The following is a 24,644-nucleotide window of genomic DNA, read 5'->3' as shown; positions in this document are numbered from 1 at the left end:
TGAGATGTTAGCTCTCCCTGCCCCTATTGGCTGCCCCTCTTTCCAAGCTTTCAATTGTCTCTCCAGTCTTTACCACTGTGTCTTTGGTTGGCACCCCAGTCTATTACTGCATATCACCTGCTAAGCCAGGAGTACTACTGCTGGGATATTTCTAATTATAATTCGAGCTATTTGTATTTATTAGACCTATTTGTTATATTTTGTAACTTTGTAGTATATTGTGTTATTTAATTTAATGTATCTAATTACTGTTCTTGTCTTGGCGCAACTGTAACCATATAATTTCCCTGGAATTAATAAAGGATTATCATGATGATTTTGATACGTCAAAGATAGATCTTAAGACATATCCTTGATTGCTGGTAAATTACGATTTAAGTGTACTGCTGTCAATGTCATAGTTTTAGAATAATTATGAACTTCAATTAAACAAGTTTAAATATTCAATAACTACAATATTTACAAGAATACTGTAAAACAAATTAATTGAATTAATGTGTGCTATATTATCACTCTGGTGTTTTCCTCTTCAGACACAGGCGATAGAATGGAAGATAACAATGAAATGGTTGAATACTGAAATCAGTTAAAGTTAAACAGTTTCTCGATTCTGCCTGTAAAGCCAACGCGTGTTTCAACTGTCTAATTATTGGTACTCCCGTTGGAGAAACTCGGGTCAAAAATACGAGCTAATGTTGGAGAGAAAACTGATTCTATCAGAGGAATCAAAGTGTGCGGTTTAGCAGCACTCATGGTCTGTGTGTGAACTGCAGACAGAGAGGGAGGGGGTTGCAAAAGCGGTGCGCAGTTACGGTAGTAGCTAAAGACTGTTTTCACTCAATTTCCCAGTCCACAAGATTGTGAAACTAGCAAACAGGGAAACTCAATCTAAATCCAAGTTCCGTGTGGACGTTTCTCTCCGAGGTGAGTTTCTTCGTTTACTCTCTTTATTTTGGGTGCTTTTATCTGAATGCCTGGCTTGTAAACACGGTGTATACACTCCGTACATTGGATGAATCTTCCGTGTGGACTGACTAGCTAGCCCTATCGCTCTCAATTACTTTCATCATGTTAACTTACTGAATATTTCCATGGATAGACAGCTGAGTTCAACATTCTGTGTTCTTTATTTTTTGTATCCTTTCAACTTCTCGGCTGGAAAAGACGGATAGCTGCTCTATTTAGGTCGAACTACAACAACTGTAACAACAAAGTTTATAGTGGCTTTATTTTACTTAAAAATATCAGGATATGTCGTTTACGTTGGGCCTCTCTGGTATAAATTATTCTGAAAAGTAGTGTTTGTCAGATAGGTTTGTTTTTTGTCAAATTTTACATTTATAGCTTGAAATACCCTGGTACATGTAAGAAAGCTGTTGTAACTTATGCTGTTTATTGTTCAACAAGATCAAGATATTCCCTCGGTGTGCACAATTATAGTGTTTACAAAATAAGTTTGATGTGAATGTAAAGGGTATATGAAAATAGATTAACTGCAGTAGTTAAATATTATTCAGGATCCACACTGCAACGTTCCCATGCTGGTGCAAGTTCAGCTACACCCGATGAGTAAAAGAACTACTTTGAAATAAATTAGGCTAAGATAAGCAAAGAGGGTATTTAATATGGGGAATTAGGAATTAGGAAACGCTTATCAGTGATATTTTAAAATGATAGCTTAGTACAATTTAGTAAGCTGGATCCAGAAGACAGAAAAAATAAATCTTGTGAACTAGCTTTGATGAATTACAATGTGATTTGTCATAAAGCTTCATTGTTTATTAATGCTATTTTCCCATCTAGACTCCACCAGGGCTGCCCTTTGTCTTGTAAAACTGATTTCCCCCCCTCTTTGTCAGTAATTTCATTCATGTTAACATGTGTAAACTGACTTAAATTTTGGGAAAAGGATTAGAATATGATGGTAACTGAAATTCTACTTTGTGCTATATATATGTATGTAGATTAGACGGTAGATGGACTGATTTTTATATAGCGCTTTTCTTCTTCCTATATACAACATGCCACATTACCCATTCACACAAGCACTGTCTTCTATGCTTTTAAGTGCTTACTGACTACCATTCACGCACTTTCATACTCCAATGGATGCATCGGAGAGCAACTTGGGGTTACTATCTTGCCCAAGGGTAATTGGCATATTTGGGATAAGCCAGAGTATTTTCTGAGAAACTGTTAATGGATTTAAAAATGACATTTACGTGTTCAAAACTAATTATTCAAGTTAAACATAGGCAAATCAGAAGTGGCATTAGGGCTGTTCGATATAACGATATATATCGGATGACGATATAAAAACGTCTATCGTTTCATTTTACGCTATCGTTTGTTTCGTGGTGTCGCAAAATAAACTGTTTACGGCAATATTTTTTCATCGTTCTGATGGTCACTGCACTGGCTATATTAATTTCTTAAAGTTCTCTCTTTCTCTTATATTTAATGTAACCACAATACAGACGGACAAAATAAACTGAATCACGTGAAAGAGCAGATTATTTACGGATGAGAAGTAAAAAAGAGCCGCCAGGTGCTAAAAAATAAACCTTAGACTCAAACGTTAGAACAGGCTTTTCCCCGCAGCACGCCGTGTAATAAATACTCACAAAGAAAACGGCGGCTGTTACAACTTATGTCTAAAAATGTATAGTTTCATGCATCTGTTAAAACACTCGACTTCAGCTATATGACGCGCAGCTGGAAACAATTTCCGCAAGTCGAGCTGCCCGAGATTCACAGAATTTACAGAAAATGTTACATTTTTGTGATTTATATCGTTATCAGACGATAGAATTCTTATATCGGAATATGAGATTTTGGTCATATCGCACAGCCCTAAGTGGCATTGCATTGCTTTAGAAAAAAATAAATACCCCAGTACTGCTGTAAAGTAGTCCTATTTACTATTTACCTTGGCAGATAAGATAAACCTTTATTAGTCCCCCAAGTGGAAAATTTGTGGTCACAGCAGAAAGTACAAGTTATTAAGTGCAGTAAAGATTAAGAAACAAAACAATTGAATAGAATAAGATAAAAAAAAAGAACATACTATACAAAATAGAACAAAATACTATATAAATAAATAAAATACTGTACAAAATAGAATAAAATACTTTGTTATATTGGGAAGATTGCACTTGGTACTATTGCACATAGGAAGACAGAGCGAAAAGTTACCATTGTGTATGGGATATGTGTGTCTGCACGTGTGTGGTCACCCACAGAGACCATGTTGTAGATTTACTGTCAAGGATAGTGTTATGGCAGGCAGGATGTAACCCAAATGCAGGACTCAACACACATGGGGATAACTCAAAGAGGCAGCTTTATTTGACAAGGCATGGCGACATGAGGGAAAAACAGAGTCCACAACAGTGAAAAAACAGTTCTGGGGATCGCCTGCGACGAGACAGTTCAGGAGGCCGACTGCGTTGAAGGCGGCAGCTCCAAAGCAGGTCCGGAGGCCGACTGTGTGGGAAGCAGCGGTGGTGCAGAAGGGACCCTCCAGGACCCCAACAGGGAAGAAAATGGGAGTGGAAATCTTCAGGTGACCTGGAAGGGGGCTGGTGTTGGTGTGGTTAGGTGGTTGGATGTGGACATGCAGGCAGTGCAGGATGTAGATGGGCAGGCGTGTTGACCTCTGGCAGAGATAGAGCTGAACCTGGTGGCGGAGCAGAAGCCGAAGGCAGCTGAGCAGGTGGCAGTGTGGCAGCCGCAGGCAGTTGAGCGGACTCTCCAGAGCCCCCAGCAGAAACAAGCGGGGGGTGTGGAAGCCACAGATGGCTGGATTGACTCTCCAGAGCCCCCAGCAGAGACAGGTACAGAACCAGACAGTGTGGAAACCTCTGGCCAAGCAGAACCAGGACCAGACGGTGTGGAAACGTCTGGCTGAGGTGGAGCTGGCTGGAGCTGCATAGGGCATGCAGCCGTCTCAGAATGCAGCAAGGTGCAAGTGAGGCCCGAGGATCGCCTCAAAGGCATTAAGTCCAACAGATATTGTCCTTACGTCCAAGAACCTCACCTCACCGGGCTCTGAATCCGGAAAAGGTACCTCTTTCGGGCTGAGTCCGCTGGGTCCATGTCTTGGTTGCGTCGTTCTGTCAAGGTTAGTGCTGTGGTAGGCAGGATGTGGACCCAAAGGCAGGACTCAACACACACAGGAATAACTCAAAGAGGCAGCAATATAAAACACAAAACATAACCTAAGCCGTGAGTTAACTAGAACCACTCAGGGAAACGAGGAAAACAGGGAGAGACACACAGCAACATGATGGTAACAAGGGCAGAGGAAAACACAGGGCTTAAATACACAAGGGAGTAACGAGGGAATGAGACAAAGGAGAAGAGCACAGCTGGAAGTGGTCCCACATAACGAACGGGGAGGAAGCAAAACTGAAAACACTGAAAAAACTGAAATAGGACCCAAGACTGTAAAAGTAAAACAAGAAACAAGAGACATTCACAAAGACACGGACTAGACACTAAGACATGAAACCTAGAGCATGGGAAGGCGTAGAAACAGAAACCTAAAGACTATGTTATGGTCCTGTGTCTGTGTCTCAGTGTTTTGCATATTATTATTGTAATTTGTTATTTCTAGTGTTTAACCCTCTCAGGCTCAAATTAAACTTTTTGTTGGTAATGCACAACCAAGTCCTGCAGTGGTATTTCTGAGTAAAAAAAACCTTATAAAATATGTATGTGGGGTAATCAGGTTGTTAGTTTTTAACTGTTGCAAATCGGCAACGCCTGCCTTGAGAGGGTTAATATAGATTTGGTTCAGTGCCTCTGAGTTTTGTCTATGGATTTCCTATTTTACTTTGAAGGTCTGTGTCTTATGTTGATGTTTCTAGTTTTGCGTCTACCTGGTCCCGTCAGTTAATTTGCATTAGCTGTGTTCCCCTTTTGGTCCTTGTTCCCCGTGTGTTTGCCTCTGTATTTATAGTGTGTGTCCTTCAGCGCTCGTTGTCGTGTCGTACCACCGTTCCTGCCTGTGTGTTCCGTTCATGTGCCATTTTGAGTTTTGCATTTCGCCAGCAATAAACCTGTGGTTGTTTTGAGTTTACTTCTGCCTCCACGAGTCCTGCACTTGGGTCCTTTTTCCTGCCTGCCTACACACAGACCATGGCAAATATGAAACACACAAGGAGAACAGTAAGGAGAACCAAACCTATGAATAATACTAAATCAAAGGATGTTAATTATTCAAAAAACAGATCCAGTACGGTGCCATTTACAGTGATTTAGTGTGGCACTTTAATTAATTTGGGGGTACAGGACATTTTGAACAATAGTGAATGATCACATCTTTTAAACTTCATATCCCAAGTTTGCATTGCAGCATTTCTATTTTAAATATTCTCCAAACCCAAGTTAGCTAAAAGATCGTCTGTAAAAGTTTTGGCCAGTTTTGTGTTATATAGCAACTTTTTCAACAGTCTGTCGGATTTGTTGCAATGTTAGTGATGGAGAAGACTTCTTTGCTTGTACCGAGTTAGTTTGATTGAGAGAGATGAGTCTGCAGCTCAATCGGAAACTATTCTGATGATGAATGAATTTACTGCAGTCTTTTGCTTAGTCTTACTTAAACCTTTATTGTCAGCTTCAAGAATGAATTCTTTGGCATGGGTCATTGCTCTGTCTCATATTACATCTGCTGTTTTAAAGTTCTCAGTGAATACTATTAAGGGAATTGGGCCAATATGCATGAATGGTTTCATCTTTCATTCCTGCCTGTGGCTATCTAGCTGTACAATTCCTCCATCTAAAGCACAAGTACACACTGCAATAGTTGCAGAGCCTTAATATCTGCATATCGTCTACAGAGAAAATAACAAAGTCAATATGATAGATTTTTATAATTGTAATTATATATTATTTGTATTCATTAATACTATTTTGTAATATTTTGTTACTTTATTATTTATAGAATTATTTAATTTAATTTAGTTTAGTTAGTTACTGTTCTTAATGTCTTGAAGCAACTTTGACCACATCATTTTCTCTGATAATAAAGTATTCGGATTCTGATTGTGATATAGGGCGCTTTGGAAAATAGGGCACAGGGTTAGAATACAGGAAGATTAAAGCTTGTGTTTTGGATCAGAGGTGTAAGTGTGGGAGGGAAGGGGGTTGCTGAGGGTGGAGATATGTTGTTGCTCTGTGCCACAGCCAACATGCCACTTTTCCAGCTGGATTGGAGTCAAACAGAGAAGGAGATCATCAGGATCCTGTCTATCTGTTTATGCATATTAAATTATATTTCCAGTTTACTAGAGAGGTGGTCATACAGACACTTTTTTAAATGAATTTGAATTAGGTGGACTTGTGTTGAAAGTTTGGTGGGAGAAAAAGCATAATCATGTAATAAATCATTGTCCTTTAGGAGGGTCATTGACACGCGATTAATCCAACCCGATATCACAGCACAGGGTGTAATAGGCATTCTGGTCCACCATGTCCATTTCATGCTTTATCTCTCCAAAGTGTGAAATGGACACACATGCAGAAGTTGCAGTATTAGCAAGGGGAGATAATATATTTAAAGCCAAGACATTGCAAGAAAGGTATGAAGTACATTCCAGGGCCCTTAATCAATAAACAATTAAGCTAGGTGGCTAATATGTATATGCATGTGAATGTGTTAGTAACGTCTGCTTATTTTCACGTATTGCATGTGTGTCCATTTCAAGCTTTCTCTCTTCTCTTACACATTTTGCTGTTTTACTGGACTAATTAACGATGTGTGTCATCACATTAGTCAAGCTGTAAAAAATAGATTGGGTAATTACCACCAGAGTATTCCATCAGTGAAATCATCATATCATCAGGCCTATTGAGGTCACCTGATGCAAAAAAGGAGTGGGGATTGAGGCACCTGGGAAACAAACTCAAGACTACATTGTAGTATTGCATTGTAGGTGGCTAACAGTTGATGTCATAACTCACTCCCCCTGTTCAATTATGGTTATTTATATTGGACATAGATGGCCTCTTTTACGCTTCTCTGTCCAAAATGTGAATTTTGGCATCCCTTTGTCCTGTTGAGGTTGCAGCACTGCACAGGCATTAAATGATCTTCTCTCATTAGAGCATGATCTTTTAACCAAATTTATTTCTACGCACTATGGGACAGTGTTTGATATTCTCTGTTGTGATGTTTGGATTCTTACAGTCTTACACTAAGGTCAGGCTCTGCACGGTGCATGCACTGTATATAAAAAAAAGTGTGAATACAAAATAAAAGGATATAAATAGGATAAATAATATAACAAAGGATAAATAATATAACAAAGAAATCAAATGTAAGAATTGTGTTTCAAAGTCAAAGTCAGAGTAAACTTTATTGTCATATCCGCTATATACAGTACAGTATATAGGGAGACAAGACGACGAGGCTCCAGTTACATTCTGTGCAAAAGACAAACAAGAAATATAAGAAGAGTAAGAAATAAATATACACTTTAAGACTAAGGTAAAAGGATCAATAACAATTTAAATTTACAATTTACAGTTTGAATGGTTTAAAGAGACCTTGAAGTGATTTAAAGTGACCAGTGTGGCAGCTTGTAAACATGAGCAGAATTCCTGAGAGTAAGGATTGTCCATAGAGCAGCATCTGCATTACAAAGGCAGTGGTATGTGGAGTGCAATAGAGGCAGTTAACGGTTTGTGTGGGTGTGTGTGGTGGGGGGGGAGTGGGAGAGCTGGTAGTGAGTTCAAGAGCTTGATGGCTTGTGGGAAAATGCTATCTTGAAGTCTGAAGGATTGGGTCCCGATGCTGCGACAGCGTCTGTCAAATGGAAGGAGAGAAAAGAGTCCATGTGAGGGGTGTGAGGGGTCAAGAACGATGCAGGAGGCCTCACTGATGCAGCTCTTGTGCAAGATGTCCTGTAGCAGAAGGAGAGATGTTCCAATGATCTTGGCAGCTGCTTTAACAATCCGTTGGAGCTGGCCGAGATCGCCGACTTTGCATTTACCGAACGACACGGAGTTGCAGCTGTCAGAACACTCTCTATGGTGTCCCTGTAGAGCATGGTGAGGATGAGAGGAAGAAGGTTGGCCTGCTTCAGGTGTCTCAGGAAGTGGAGGTGCTGCTGGGCCTTTTTGGTGATGGAGGTGGTGTTGGTGGTCCAGGTGAGGTCTTCTGAGATGTGAACTTCCAGGAACTTGATGCTGTTAACAGTCTCTACTGTGGAACCGTGGATGCTGAGTGGTGTGTGGGTGGAGCGAGTCGACAATCATCTCCCTGGTTTTGTTCACATTCAGTGACAGGTTCTCGCTGCACCAGAACGCCAGCTGCTAAACCTTTGCACGTCGACTCGTTGTTGCTGCTCACGAGTCTAACCACGGTTGTGTCGTCAGCGAACTTGATGATGTGGTTAGAACTGTGTAGGGCGGTGCAGTCGGTTTAACATAAATAACTGACATCTCATTGTCTCATTCCAACTTACCGATTTCAAGCAGTTATCTTTTTTCTTTTCTGTTGAAACAGGCTTTCTGTTGAGTGTTTTTTTTATTGATTAATAATTTTATCTTAAAGCTACTTGTTAATCTTACTGTGTTTTATTTAATCTTTTGTATTTTTCTATTTTGGTACCTAACATTCTTGTTTTTTTTAATCTTTTGTGTATGGCACTTTGTGACTGCCTGTCTATGAAAAGCGCCTAATAAATAAATTTTACTTATCTACTTAGTTATCCATTTGCTGAATGATATCTATCTCTTGCTAACAACTTTTGTACGTGTTTTCAGACATACAAAATACTACCGTGTCTTCACTCGAGCTCAACTTTTGACCAACTCTGCAGTGATGCATTTTGTTTACATGCCAGTTTAGGGTATTATTTTAACAATCTCAGAGATAACCTTCTTGGCACTGTGTCCTGTTGTTACACAACAGCTTTGATGACATGTTCTCATGTACAATCTTGAATACCGAAAGATGAATGTCCTTTAGACACCACACATTATTGCTATAACTATGGAAGCAAATACCCGATGTTCCATTGGGAGCTTTTTGTTTTCATATAGCCACATTTAAAGTATTTCCACGGCAAAAAGTAGAATACAGCCAAGAGAAAAAAAGGAAAAACCTTCTTTTAGACATAAACTTGTATCTGTTTATCATACACTCGGGTTTTATGCATATGTGCACATTCTTACAATTGGTCAGTTTATTGTGCTCTTCTGTTTTCTTAGGTAATATAGTATATAATATCCATCCATCCATTCGCTTCCGCTTATCCTTTTCAGGGTCGCGGGGGGTGCTGGAGCCTATCCCAGCTGTCATAGGGCGAGAGTATATAATATTGTATGCTATTTTCATTCTCATGCTTATGTTTTTATCTGCACTATTTATTTAAATAAATACTGTTACATCTGGCCTAACATTAACGATAGAAGGTTCTTATGCATGACTGCCCTCAGGATTAGCCAGCAGTGCATTAGGCCCTCGTTTCTGCATGAAAAAGCACAAATTTTCGGCAGCGACTAAGCTGATTATAATGCTTTATAATGCTTTCTCTTCGCGACTACATGTGGATGATACTTTTCAGATTGAAACAGACACTTGACAGCACATAGTTTCTGGTATTTTCCTCCAGGACATACTTGTTAAGGTTTATGTTTCTTCGTAACTCTTGAAAAAAGCATCTTTTTTAAAACTTAAACTATTTTTAACCCAAGCTGACTCATCTTTGCTTGACATTCTGGCACAAGCAAGCAAACAAGTAAATTCCTGTAACGTTAAAACAAGCAAATAAACAAGGGAAGCGCACAAAACAAACAAACCTTTGATAATTTGTCTTTAAGGAAAAACAAAACCTGAAGGACCTCTTCATTTTAGTAAGGGACGGGGTTACTGGACCGCCAACCTGGAGCCAGGCCTAGGGGAGGTCCTCAGGAGCAGGGCTGGTATATATGGAAATAAATCTTGAAAATGATTTGAGAAAAAAAAATTCAAATCAGTCGATATTGATATATATCACAATATAAATTAAATTATTATTTATGCCATGTTTAAAGGTTAATTTTGATTTTAAATAATATTTATTTTCTATCATATGTTGAACATGATAAATGTGCTGTAGTACATTGTGTTACCATGTTTTCAATATAAACAAAAGTGACTTTTGGTGACTTTTGGACCCTCGGCTGTCTGTTAAGGTGTAAAGTTTGGCAACGCTGTTGCTTGAGTATTTGTTAACATTTTCTTTTCTCATTTTGTGTTTTATCTCACTCACACACCTAAAATCATGGTGTGTAAGGGTTCAGTAGCTTAACCATTAGTAATGTGCTTCTGCTGGTCAATCCTCCTACACTGTGTACATCAACCTAGCCTGATAAGGCTGTAGAGGGTCTGGGCTCCACCACTCTGGACCTGCCCTCTTTGACAGGTGGTGTACAGGGGTGCAAACTCAGCTCAGTGAATTCAAGCATAGTACCATTATAGGATGCCACTTTTGCATCTTGCCAGTCCAGTTGTGAAATTTCCTTGCCACTAAATATTCCCCAGTCATTTGTTGCTGCTCACAAAGGAGGATCAGCGTATGCTGAGGCACATAGTGTGTGCACAGGTCTTCAACTTTGTCAAGAGATGACTGTTCTCAGAAGAGTTAAAATTGTTAAAGCTACAAAGTGTGGGTCAACAGCATATGAATGGGGTGCCACTCAAATTCATATGCATATAGGCAGTGTTGGGGAGTAACGGAATACATGTACCATATTTAAATATTGTATTGTATTTAAAATACAAAATATGAGTAACTGTATTCCGTTACAGTTACCGTTTAAAAAGGTGGTATTTAGAATACAGTTACTTTGTTGAAATAAATGGATTACACGGCGGTACTTTCCTGTTTCATATTGTCGCGGGTCAGGACTGTTTCGGTTTGTTTGACAGCTACGTTCTGTTGTTCCAGGTGGCAGCGTTACGGTTGCCATGGTTACAGGGTGACGCTCTCTCTCTGTGTTTCCTGGGTGAAAGAGCGCCTTTTTGTTGTTGTTGGTGTGGTAAGCTAATAGGCAGAATGCATAGCTCTAAAGAATGTAGCCTGATGGGCAGTGTAGTCGGGTGCTGCAGGGAGAATGCACTGCCATACCCGTAATGTGTCTGTGAGCGAGGGAGGGAGAAAAAGGAAAAGTACGAGCTGTCACCGAGCAAAAACGGGAGCTGGAAGCATGTAAATATAATAATAACCACTGCAGCCAAAAAGAGTGCCTGACGAGCCCAGCTGTAAGTAAGCTATTAAGACTCGACTGTACACAGTGTTCGTGTTTTCCTCCGAAACAATAAGTTCCGTTGGAGCAGCCTTTCAACGCCTCTCTCTGTCTCTTGCTAGCAAACTTGACCCAGACAACAAAGTAAAGGTTGTTTTCGGCTACAAGCCCGACACGGAACCCGACGTATTAGCCAGAGGTCCCTTTCAGAGCCGCGAACCTTCAGTAATAGTAATAAATCACATTCATGTAGTTGTAAACAGCATGATAATATATTAAGTAATCCAAAGTATTCAGAATACGTTACTCCCATTGAGTAACGTAACAGAATACGTTACAGAATAGATTTTGGGGCATGTATTCTGTAATCTTTAATGGAATACATTTTAAAAGTAACCTTCCCAACACTGCGTATAGGGATATGACCAAAATCTCATATCCCGCCCGATATAAGAATTCTATCATCCCGATAACGATATCACAAAAATGTAACATTTTCTGTAAATTCTGTGAATCTCGGGCAGCTCGACTTGCGGGAAGTGTTTCCAGCTGGGCGTCATATAGCTGAAGTCGAGTGTTTTAACAGATGCATGAAACTATACATTTTTAGACATAACTTGTAACGGCCGCCGTTTTCTTTGTGAGTATTTATTACACGGCGTGCTGCGGGGAAAAGCCTGTTCTAAGGTTTGAGTCTAAGGTTTATTTTTTAGCACCTGACGGCTCTTTTTTACTTCTCATCCGTAAACACTGACTTTGCTATAAAGAATATCTCATTTCTTTACCTTAAAAAACTCTTGTTTAGTTTAATGTATGTGACTGGTATGTGTGCTTCTTGTGTACAAACATTGACAACCACAAGACAAAGAAAAAGGCTGCATAGATTAAAATAACCCTATTGCATATGAGAAATGTTGTGCAGGATAGGAAAAATAGAAATGGTCTGTCAAAATCTAGTAAAAGGTCTGGTATAAAGAATGGCGTCTGTGTCATGATCGCGGTCCGCCTATTGGTAATCCAGGCTATATAGTATCTGTGTATTGAAAGCTCATGCAGAGCACCATGGGACTCCACAGATGTACTTTACAGATATGAGCACTCACAGAAGCATAACACATGACCTAAATACTATAATGGCGAATGTTCAGCGGGCAGTGTTGTGGCTCAGAGCACAAGTTCATTTTTGTGTGTTTATGATCCGCCTCATTGCACAAAGGTAATACAGCTAGAGTTTTTGATGTTTTCACCTTCAGAGTCAGAGAGTCTCAAAGTGCTATTTCTATTTAATAAGCTAAATGTGCAGGCTGTAATCTCTTTTTGTAATTTTCTAAGTTGAGAGTGCGACAGGTGAAAGCAAAACTGAACATGACGCACACCAGACAGGAGGCTATCGAAGAAAAACAGGAAGTACAGGGAACACACACATTGACACACAGACTGATGGAACCCAGGGAACAGAGGAAGGAGAGAGAGCGAGGGACGAGAGAAACCAGACACACACACATCCAGAGACATGACTGGGCAAACAGGGAACTAGACAAACACAAAGACAATACTGACCTAACTGGGTGAATGCTGAGGGAAGGACACAGAGACAAGACAAAGACGTGAACAGGACCAAATAACAACTTAGACGAGAAATACTGAAGAAACTCAAACTAAACTAGGAAACATAAAATACACAGAGAACTCCAGAACACAGTAAATTATTGTAATATTGTGTACTTATTTATTACATTTAAATTAAATAATCAAAACATAAATAATGGGCCTTATGTGGCATTAACCCGTAGTGACACACACTAGATTACCCTGTGCAGTCCCTTCCCCGAGGCCTCCAGCTATCTGCTATTCTTTTAATCATCTCATTTTGGGTTCCTGACATCCGTCTCACTCACATGTCGCAGTTTACTTCATCATTGCCGCCTTTAAGAACCTTTTTGCTTGATTAAGCAACTTTTCATACCCCATTAGTAATGTAATCAATAAACAGTATTAACAATTGTAAAACAGAAATAACATACAAACATTTATTCATAATACAGGCATTACATTTCTTTTAATAATTTTCCCTTTTCAACTTAAGAAATTCAGCTTGCATGGATTGTGCATGAGAAGGATGTTTTTTTCTGGAGTGAGCAGGTTGCAGGTTTTCCTCCCCTGACCCCTGTGAAAAGTGAGGGCTTGGCATTTCTTGTTTTTTGTACTCAGTTTTGAGTTCCTACAAGTTTGCACAAAAGCTTTGTTGTCTAGCTGTGAGCGAAGAGCCTCACTGTGACTGCCAAGGCTTCTTTGTGTGCATGGGTCTCTGGCTGAACAGACTCTTCAGCAGAATCAACAGGAATGTGGTCTGGGAGAGAATTCCCCCCTTTTTTAATTCAGTTTCACCTGGCAGCAGGGAGCCATTCAAATGTTACTATGGTGCATTGGCACTCTTTTCAGCCTCTGTCAATCAGCCTCCGAGAGTAGTGACATAGGCCTGTGAGCTTTCTTTGCCATTCCACCGTTTGTGTGATCTTATTTTAATTTTTTGGGGAAGTTTCAAGGAAACTTTCAAACCTCCAAGTCTTATAACAGACTGCATTTTTTCTACAAATCTATGTTGCTTATGGCAGCGGTCCCCAAACTTTTTTGCGCCATGGGCCGGTTTAATGTCAAACAATATTTTCACGGACCAGCCTTTAAGGTGTCGCGGATAAATACAACAAAATAAAATGATACGACCAAGACAAAAACTGTGGTATTTTGTAAATATAATAACAAACGCAAATTCACTGTGTAATTGTGTAACTTTATTAGTAGCGTCCTCCTGAAATGTGCCAACTAAACTGAGAGTAACATCCTCCTCTCTGCCCCTTAATGCTCTCTGGTTGCTGTGGTAACACATAAATATTTCTTTCAAAATAAGACACACAACTACACCACAGGAAAAGACCCAGGGAAACCAAGTTAACAATAAAAACCCTGAAAACCATAAATTTCAAACCTAAGCCTCAACTCTCACAGCCTGGTACCAAACGACTCACGGACCGGTACCAGTACGTGGCCAGGGGGGTTGGGGACCACTGGATTATGGGTTATCAGTATTACTGACTAGATGGAGATTTTGGGTATAAGTCCTGCTATGTTAAAGAGAAGCATCTCATGGTCATGTCAAAATTCCTACTCCCATCTACATCTAGAAAAAACAACAGACGCATTTCGAGCAGAATCAGGCAGATGCCTACAGATAATTAAGCCATTTTCTGTCCCTCTTACTGACCACCGCCCCAGCAGACATCTAACTGATAGCAGAGGTCATCACAGTGCTGTAAAAGGTCCTTTGCAATGTTCTGCACGCCCCAAACGACCTCAGCTTGTCCAGCCGATAGGGCCGACTTTGCCCCTTCTTTTCCAGAGTATGAGTGTTATGTGACCAGTTCACTTTATTGGATTTCGTATTGTATTTGAAGTGCAAAATATAGAGGGTAAAGAGAAAGAGAGGGAGCAATGTTCCCTGAGGGGCCCCGTGCTGCATACCACCACCTCACAGACATAGTCCTTAATGTACTGTGGTTTGTTGGTGAGGAAGTCGATTGACACAGTCATTGTTTTTGCAGACTTTTCTTTCCTGTCTTCAATTAGGATAGAGTTTATTCATTAGGTAGATCAGAACTCCGTCATATAGAAAATCTGTCGAGGGAATTTAACCTTTGAGTTACAAAGCAGCATACAAGAAACATAAAGGATTTAGTGTCTCTGTAAAGAGGAGTAGGCCAAAATCTCTCCTTGGCTGTGTGCAAATCTGGTGACTAACAACAAGAAAAATCTTACCGTTGTGCCACAATGTTTTACTTGAGGATCAAATATTTATTTCCCTCATGGACATCTACATCAATTTGTAACTTTAATTGAATGTGTTTTTCTGGATTTTTGGTTGTTACTCCATCTCTCAATTATTGGAAACTACCATAAATATGAGAGATTTTAGCAATTTCTTTGTAAATGAGAAAACTTACAAGTACAGTAGGGATTTCTCCCACTGTATCGACATGCCATAGCCTGAGGGACAGTGAATGACCCAATTATACACACAAACATGCATGTTAAAAAGATATCATGCACATTAAATAACTTATAGGTGCCCAGTTGTGCAAAGGTTTAGTGATATTAAAACTAATGATGTCAAGTGGAATGAACTGGCAAAAGAAAGCTATGTACCGCCATATTTTATGTGTGACTTAGGCTAAAAAGTTAGTGTCTCTCTTCTCTGGATTTAGCCATGCAGGCCTGTGGTGCATCGGTCCTGTTGATCTCTTCTGTACCATGTTATCTCATTCTCTGCTGTTTCCTGTAATGGAAAAAAGAAATAAAATAGGACTGTCATCATAGATAGACTTCAGGAATCAGATGGACCATGCCCCTTCCTCTGTGGAATAGAGCTGTACAATCAGTGCTGAGTGGAAATGCTGTTTTACTCTCTCTCACTTCCTGTCTAAAACGTAGGTTACAAGCTTGTATATTGCTTTTATGATGTCCATGTAAAAAGAAATCATCACAAAGTGCAATAATTTTACTGATCATGTTTCTTCGTGTAGTGATACATTTCTCTGTTGTTGAGGTTAAGGTTACAAAGATTTTTTTTTATATTTGTTGTCATCTCCAACATGTCATTTCTTGTGCCACCTGTAGCACAGAAAAACGTTCTGGCTTCCAGGGTTTGCTGTTCTCTTATGATTGCATGGACAGCTTAACTTTAAGAGGCCAATATGTGACAAAAGAAAACCTTCAAACAAGTTATGACTGTTAACATTGCATTGTTTGTCCACCAGAAGGCAACGTCTCTGTTGCTGTTTAAGCAAATACAACAACCAGCTGACCTGAGCAGAGTTGGCTTGCAAAGAAGTAAATAACTACATGTAACAAACATTGAAATGTTGTAGCAATCTGTTTGTTGTGTATGACAGAAAGAAAAAAAGTTTGGAAGATCAGATTTTTAAATTAGACACAGAAAGACATGAGACGTGCGATACAAAATGTTGGTGTTTTCTCCCCCTTTTTTCGCCCTTTCCCCTTTTGACCCAAAGTGCTTGCTCATAGAGGGTCATATGATTGTTGGGTTTTTCTCTGTATGTATTATTGTAGGGTCTACCTCACAATATAAAGTGCCTTGAGACAACTGTTGTTGTGATTTGGCGCTGTGTAAATAAAATTGAATTGAATTGGCTGGCTGTTAATTTGTGGTTTGCTTGTTAGACCTTGTGAATTATGCTCGTTGCAGCTCTGACATAAGCGCCGATAAACACCTCAAAGATGATATGATATAATGTTCTACCAGAGGACAGAGTTTATGCAAGGGCAAAAGCCTATAGCATAGGATTAGGAATTTTAGGTTTCTGACCCAATTCATGTTCCAAACAATTCAATTCTATGTTGTTTTTATATTTACTTCACCACCAGCACCAGCCATTAGTAGGACAAATTTGGCTTAGAGACAGTTAACAGTAAAGTTTCAATTTTGAGGCATTTACTAAAACACTTGTATTTGTACGTTGTTTATGACATGACTGACATGACTAAAATCATCAAATAACATCTCATTGGCATAACTCTCTCGCTTGTTCATTTACTTTCTCTCTTATCATGTTTGGTCAGAAACATTAAATAATGTAGAAGCTAGAGGGATGTTGGTTTAGTGAAACATCTGCTTGCAGTAACATAACATTTTGTCATCAACTCAGTTGTTATTTCGCTTGAGTTTTCTCTTATCACCTTCAAACACGTGTGTGCAAGGAGGAACAAGGAGAGTAAGTAGTATGACTTTAAATGACAGCAGCATAATGACTCAAATGACTTTCGTTTAATTTATGTCTGGCATGTTGCCATTTATTTTACTAGTAAAGAGCAGTAAATTTATGTTATTTAATGTATTTGTTATATTTGATTTTACAGAGATTTGCAGCTGCTTAAGTTGAGACTGGTCTTGGCTTACACATAACATTATTTCCAAACTCTTCCTTACAGTAAGAACTGTAGCTTATTTATTTAACATTGATATTAAATCTGTACTTGGTATTTGTAATACCAAGCCAAGGTATTGGTATTGGATTGTTTTTATAGGAATCCACCAAGCCTCCATTGCTCACCTTCAGCTTGTGCAAAACGCTGCTGCTCGATTTTTTTTAATCTAGTGCAAGCAAGCGGGAGCACATCACTCAGATTTTAGCTTCAAGTGTTTTACCAGTCCATTTTAAAATTGTTTTATTTGTCTTTAAGTCTCTCTAATGGTTGTGCCCCATTTTATCTGTCTGAACCGCTGCGCCCACATGTCCGGTCTCTTGCTCTCAGGTCAGCAGACCAGATCCTTTTGCTTGGTACAAAAATGCAACACAAACTCAGAGGTGACAGAACTTTTGCAGTTGCAGCCCCAAAATTATGGAATTATTTACCATTGTACATCGGGCAGGCTGTTTCGAAATGACGTTTAAAAACACAGTTTTACTCCCTGACTTTGACCCAGTGTAAGGTGTTGACTGTGTTTTTTAGCTACTTTTTATGTCCTTTTTTATTGTTTAATCTCTACAGCTCTTTTGTGTTTCTATATCTTTTACCTTCTTTTTATGTAAAATATGGTATGGATCAGTGCAGCCCTATTTAATTTTTTAAAATCAGATTTATTGTGTGACTTTCTTTCCAGTGACATATGTAAAGAAAGTTAATTTAAGTAATGTTTGAAAACTTAAATATTCATTTAGTTTACAGCTGTTTGAGCTAGTTTCAGTGTGTATTAAGGGCTTGCTTCTCAGCAAACCAGTCATTAAATTATCAAATTTGACCCCTGTTTTGGGGTTTTACGCTCTCACTAGATTATTTCTGTTCAACTCACTTGATTCTACCAGAAATGTACATAGGCCAAGAAACCTGAAGAATAGTGGTGTCACTGTCTGGTTTTCCTGGTTGATAACCTGCTATGGCTTGTTTCCAGTTCTCTTCCAAACAGCTGTCAGGATGAAGAGGAGGAACCCTGGTAGTGTGAAGAGGTTGTAGAACAAAACAAAAGAACAGAAGAATAAACGGCATCCTCTTGGGCTCTTCTTTGGGACTTCTGTCTGCACTGGCGCTCACTATGAGTTAGAGCATGTCATAGCCCATTTCTACAGCTGCTTTTTGGAGCAACCACAACTGGAGACAGCACCCTGCTTCATGAACCAGCGGGATGCAGCGGAGGTCCTCGCACTCTCCGAGCGCCTCCTCGTAGCTTCACACAAAGGACAAGTTGACAGTGTGGTCCAGCTTATCAACAAAGGCGCAAAAGTAGCCGTTACCAAGGTAAGTGATACAATTATGTACACTACCAGTCAAAAGTTTGGACACAGGACTATTTACATTGTGGATTCTCACTGAAGGCATCAAGACCACGAATGAACACATATGGAATTATGTAGTAAACAAAAAAGTGTGTCATAACTCAAAACATGTTTTATATTTTGGATTCTTCAAAATAGCAACCCTTTGCTTTGATTACTACTTTGCACACTCTTGGCATTCTCTCGATGAGCTTCATGAGGTCGTCACCTGAAATGGTTTTCCAACAGTCTTGAAGGAGTTCCCAGAGACGCTGAGCACTTGTTGGCCCTTTTGCCTTCACTCTGCAGTCCGTATAATCCCAAACTGTCTTGATTGGTTTTAGGTCTGGAGACTGCAGAGGCCAAGCCATCTGGTGCAGCACTCAATCACTCTCCTTCTTGGTCAAATAGCCCTTGCACAGCCTGGAGGTGTGTTTGGGCTCATTGTCCTGTTGAAAAATAAATGATGGTTCAACTGGATGGGATGGCATGTTGCTACAGGATGCTGTGGTAGTCATGCTGGTTAATATGCCTTCAGTTTTGAATAAATCTCCAACAGTGTCACTAGCAACACACCCCCACACCATCACACCTCCTCCTCCATGCTTTACTGTGGGAACCATGCATCCCCTTTTCTGCTTTGCAGAAAGACACGCGGGTGGAACCAAAGGTCTCAAATTCATACTCATCAGTCCACAGTACAGATTTCCACTGGTCTAATATCCATTTCTCATATCTCTTTGCCCAAACAAATCTCTTCTGCTTGTTGCTTTTCCTTAGTCGTAGTTTCTTAGCAGCTATTTGACCATAATAGCCTGATTCACGCAGTCGCCTCTGAACAGTTGATGTAGAGATGTGTCTGCTACTGGAACTGTGTGTGGCATTTCTCTGGGCTCTAATCTGAGGTGCTGTTAATTTACGATTTCTGAGGCTGGTGACTCGGATGAATTTATCCTCAGCAGCAGAGGTGACTGTTGGTTTTCCTTTCCTGGGGCACTCTTCGTGTGAGCCAGTGTTGTTGTTGCGCCTGATGATTTTTACGACTGCACTTGGGGACATATTCAAGTTTTTGCAGTTTCCCAGACTGACTGACCTTCTGTTCTTAAAGTAATGATGGACTGTTGTTTCTTTTTACTTAGCTGATTGTTGTCAAATATGGATGTCAGCTGTGTACCAAACTGACTTCTACACAATACAACTGATGATCCCAACCACATTAAGAAGGCAAAAAATTCCACCAACGAACCCTGACAAAGCACACCTGTGAAGTGAAAACCATTTCAGGTGACTCCATCATGAAGCTCATTGAGAGAAGGTCAAGGGTTTGCAGCGCTATCAACAATCCCAAGGGTACTTTGGGGAATGTAAAATATAAGACATATTTAGAGTTATTTATAAATTTTTCTTTTCTACATAATTCCATATATCTTGCTTCATATATTTGATGTCTTCAGTTTGTATCTACAATGTAGAAAGTAGTAAAAACTAAAGAAAAACCATTAAATTAGAAAGTGTGTCCAAACTTTTGACTGGTAGTGTACTTAAATACTACTTTTGCTATTGTACTCTTACACACTGACGCAGTACTTTGTTCTATGCCTTTAAGTGCTTTCTGTCACACACAAAGATTTAAAAGAAATTTGACATGCAAATTCAAAGAACCAGGGGTCACAACCATTAATTTTCCAAATAACCTGAATTAAACCTGAATTAAACCTACACCTAAACTTACTACTAGGGCTGAGAATCGCAAGGTTACTTAGATGACAATTTGATCAGTCTACAGAGCAATTTATCTTGACAGCTATAAGTCAAACTGTCATCTTCATCCACCATTTACAAATGGTGCAAGCCTGCAATTTCTTCTAGTTTGTTCATCAGGTTGAATTTCAATTTTTTTTCCCAACAATTCATTTTTTGGAGAGGTATTTGTTTTGCAAAAACCTGCAAAACAAATGTTTTTGTCAGCCTCAAGTACTTCAGCTTGAAAACGAACTGACAAAAAATGTTAAATCGTTTTGTTAAGGTATAACAAGGCACTTGAAAGAAATGGTTCAATCTGGGAACATGAAAGGTGGGATGTATTCTAAGGCAAGCAGAATGTTTTACTCAGACAGTAGTGGGGCTGGTAATGGAGCTGATCACGTAGTGGCCAGTGTAACTTGCAGACAACCAAGCTTTCAGTCCTTGGATGGTAACAGGGAGCTCTAGATTGCTGGTCATTCTATTCAGCAGTGCAGAGAAGTGCTATTCAGTTATATTTTCAAATCCATCTGCATCTGTGCAGGGGCTGCTGCACAGATGGTGTGACCAAATCCTTTTCCTGAGCTGGGACTAATGAATGCTGGTAAGCTAAGGATATCTCAAATGGGAAGAGTTCTGTACCAGATAACATTAGTGAGTTGTGACCATACGCTATCCAAGATAAGTTTAAACTCCAGGAAGACAGAATAATAGTGGACCTATTAACTATGGAGACCATTTGATTTGAATCAAAGGTGAAATCAAATAGACCAATACGGCAAGGCCGGGATGGTCCATTTGGTAAAGTAAATCCGTTGGGCATCTTTCTTTGCCTTTAGACAATAATTCTGATGGCAAAAGAACCAAACGGGACAGGCAAAAAACAAACAAACAAAAAAACAAACTATGGAGACCAGTAATATCTCTACATAAGGAGGTAAGCAAGTGACAAAATCTAATCAAAACCTGCAACACCTGCTGGATAAGATGGTTATTTCCCAGTGTGAAGTCCTAACATTAAGGCCTTCCAGTTACCCCTTCCACAAAGGTTAGCCTGACTTTCAGCAGGTTGCTTTTTCCAATATCATAATTACATGGAACAGGTGTTAGAAGCCGGGAAAAGTAACTATAGGGGCAAAGCTTACTTTCTTGTCCTGAATATTGGAACAGGACTGGACTGACATCGGAGTCTAGAGGCATTTAACTCCACAATGAACTAAAGTTTGGGGTTGGGTTAGACCAGGATGGGTGCTGGTGTGAAACGCTCCTTAAATTGACGGAAGGCAATGTCGATTTCTGTGGACTGAGAGATGGGAACTTTGGGAGAGATGAGTTTGGTGAGTGCAGTATCTGTCTGAGTGAAGTTATGGAGGGCTCTTCCGTAAAAGCTGACAAAACCTAAGAAGTGCTGAAGTTGCTTCTGGGTGGTTGGTAGTGGCCACTCATCCATAGCCTTGGTCTTCTCCAGGTCTGTCTTCACCTGCATCAACACATATTCCAAAAATGTTACACATGAAATTCTCACTTTTCAGTTTTCATGTACAGTCAATACTCCAGGAGCCTTTGGGGGACTTGGTTTATATGACAGCAGTGTTTACTGAGAGATTTGAACAAGACCTAAATATTGTCAAGATATATGAAAGCAAACATGTCCAAGAAATAACTTAACACATGGTTTTTAAGAGCCATGTTAGTCAAACCAAAAGACATCAGTAAATACCCAAACTGTCCTAGGGGAGTGTTAAAAACAGTTTTCCACCCATCATTCTGTGAGTCTAAGCAGGTGGTAGGCAAGTCCAGTTTTATGAAAATGTTGGCTCTGTGTAATGGTTTGAATGCTGAGCTGATGAGAGGGAGTGGGTATTTATTTTTAATGGTGATCTGCTCTGATTAACTCCATGTTAATCTATACAAGGTCTTAAGCTTATTTTACACTAGTACCTACTCAGCTTGACTCGACTCAAGCTGAGATGGTATACCTTCTGCTAAGTCTATGGCTTGTTGTTAGACTTGGGGACCACGATCTTGGATTTTGTGCAGCCATTTCCTTCACTTTTGGGTTTCAAAAATGTTGGTTTTTGATTTCTATATAGGAATCACACTCACGAATCATCGAGTAACGCGATTGACTGGGCAATTTATGGCATGGAGTCTGTTGACGTCACATTTTTGGATGGACTCAATTCACTTGGAACCTATCAGAACAGGTGCTAAAAAAGTACCTGGTACCAAGTGGTACCCCTTAATGGAAAACCCTAAAAACCCAGTCGAATCAAGTTGAGTCAGGCGAAGTTGAGCCAAGTAGGTACAAGTGGAAAAAGGCATCAGTGTCATGTTTTTTGGTTTGGCAATAAAAAAACCCTAACAGTAACCAGAGCAGAAGATGGCTGGATGATTCTTGCTGCTAAGCATTTCCGTGTATTTTTCCATGGCCTCTCTTTCTGGCTGAGAGAGGTTGTATAAACTACTGGTGGGTAGTGTGACTCCTGGTAGAAGGTTGATGGCACAGTCAAATGGGCAGTGTGGCGGCAGAGACAGAACTTTGTCCTTACTGAACACCAGATGTAGATCATGGTATTCCTTTGAGACTGAGAAAATACAAAGCAGCAAGTGCTCATGGTGGTTCTGTCTTGGGTAGGACTACAACGATTCATCAAGTAATTAGAATATTTTGATTTAAAAAAAATTGGACACAAATGTTTTGCTTTGATGCATAGTTTAACACATGGCTCTGTAGTGCATCGATTTGTTTAACAATCATGAACATTTCACCTACATTTGCACCTAAAAACAGACCTTCAATATAAATATTTAGGAGCAGCAAGTGAATAAAAAGTCTGACAATGTTAAGCCCACATAACCAAACACAAAACAAAAACACTGATAGCACAACAGCAGCAGTGCTGATGACGTTGGCATAGTGTAACATGGAGCTGGAGTCTGTTTACATACTGCGAAGAGTAAAGAGGCAGAGCTGTTACCAAGATGATTAGCTCAAGTTGAGTGAATGAAAACGTGTTTCTAGCATCCAATACAGCAGCACTTATTCCTGTAATCACCAATAAAACCTTTACTGGGAAAAAGCTATCGGGAGTCTTTCATCAAAACACCTGATCAAAAAACTCCAACGAGAAGAAAAGCAAACTCTGTAGCTTCTCCTGTTTATTTTGTCTGATGAATCCAAATTTGAAGCTGGTTTAACAGAAGAGGGGCCTGAAAACTGAAGACTCGCTGCCTCTCATTCTGCTCATACTCTAGGAACCACATGTAAGCCCGCAGTCCGAGAGCAAAGTGCTCTAATGGGGTGATTATTCAATAATCTGCAGTAAGCCTTCAGAAGTTGTATTAAAACAGATGCAGATGACCTGTTAACTTAGTCTGATACTAGACTTGTTAAATTATACAGCTTACTGAAGGCTGACGGCAGCTATTCTATTGTATATGGAAGGGATACCTGCAGCAAACAGGGGTGAGTCTAAAGGATGGATGGGGTGTACTTGGTCCATGTACATTTTACATATACATGGACCATTAAACTCTGAGCCACTGACCTGAGGGTTGTTAGGTTAGACACTGAATTAATAATATTAATATTAATATTAATTAATGTGTACATGCTCATAACATGTTTTCAGCGCAAAACATGTCTGCTATTAATTTCAGAAAACCTTCCAAAAAGACAGACTGAAGGTACATTTTTATGCCTTTGTTTAGATTATGTAGTTGATATTTGACTATACTTGAGATTATTTATATAATTTTTGCATTTAAGAAAACGCTGTTTGCATGTTTCAATTAAACATAATGAGTTGAAGTTGGCACTGAGCTGCAGGGATCCAGATGTTTAACAGTATCACAGCTGAGCTGCTGTAGAGCCAGATGGATTCCACTGACACAGCTTCCTTAGGGCTGTGCTTCATTCTTTATATATGTCTTGGGTCGAAAGCTGAGTCCACACTATGCTTTTCCAAATAAAGTATGCATTTCTTACTCTAAATAAACAGGGCAACTCGTCTCCCCTCTGCTAGGAAACAGATTTATCAATTACAGACACTATTCAGTTGCCCGTGAACGTTAGTATATGGTTTGACTGCAGGATCTAGGACTGAGTAGCTCCCTCTGCAGCTGGATCCTTAGCTTCCTGTCTGACAGACGCCAAGTGGTCAGACTGGGCAGCATCACCTCATCCCCCATCACACTGAACACTGGTGCTCCACAGGGGTGTGTACTGAGCCCTCTCCTATACTCACTCTACACCTACGACTGCACAGCCACTGACAACTCCAACATCATTGTGAAGTTTGCGGACGACACTACAGTGGTGGGTCTTATCACCAA

At 39.8% G+C, this 24,644-nt stretch overlaps 1 protein-coding gene across 4 annotated transcripts in view; it reads left to right on the top strand.

Moving 5' to 3' along the window:
- Positions 1–751: 751 nt before the first annotated feature.
- The window catches only part of ankrd6b (ankyrin repeat domain 6b), a 60,748-nt gene continuing 36,855 nt past the window's right edge, over positions 752–24,644 (top strand). For 2 of the 4 annotated variants that reach the window (XM_005942103.3, XM_014340001.2), the window contains exons 1-2: positions 752–924; positions 18,203–18,546. Coding sequence is in view for 2 of the 4 variants with exons in the window: in XM_005942106.3 (XP_005942168.1) it covers positions 18,421–18,546 (126 nt within the window). In the remaining 2 variants the exon portion in view is untranslated. The remainder of the gene's footprint in view (positions 925–18,202; positions 18,547–24,644) is intronic. The other 2 variants (XM_005942106.3, XM_005942104.3) reach the window with 1 other exon arrangement.

Source organism: Haplochromis burtoni, unplaced genomic scaffold (genome assembly GCF_018398535.1).
Source record: "Haplochromis burtoni strain Fernald_Lab_line unplaced genomic scaffold, NCSU_Asbu1 Contig_317, whole genome shotgun sequence".
Taxonomy (NCBI): Eukaryota; Metazoa; Chordata; class Actinopteri; order Cichliformes; family Cichlidae; genus Haplochromis; species Haplochromis burtoni.
This window is presented reverse-complemented; position numbering and strand designations above follow the sequence as displayed.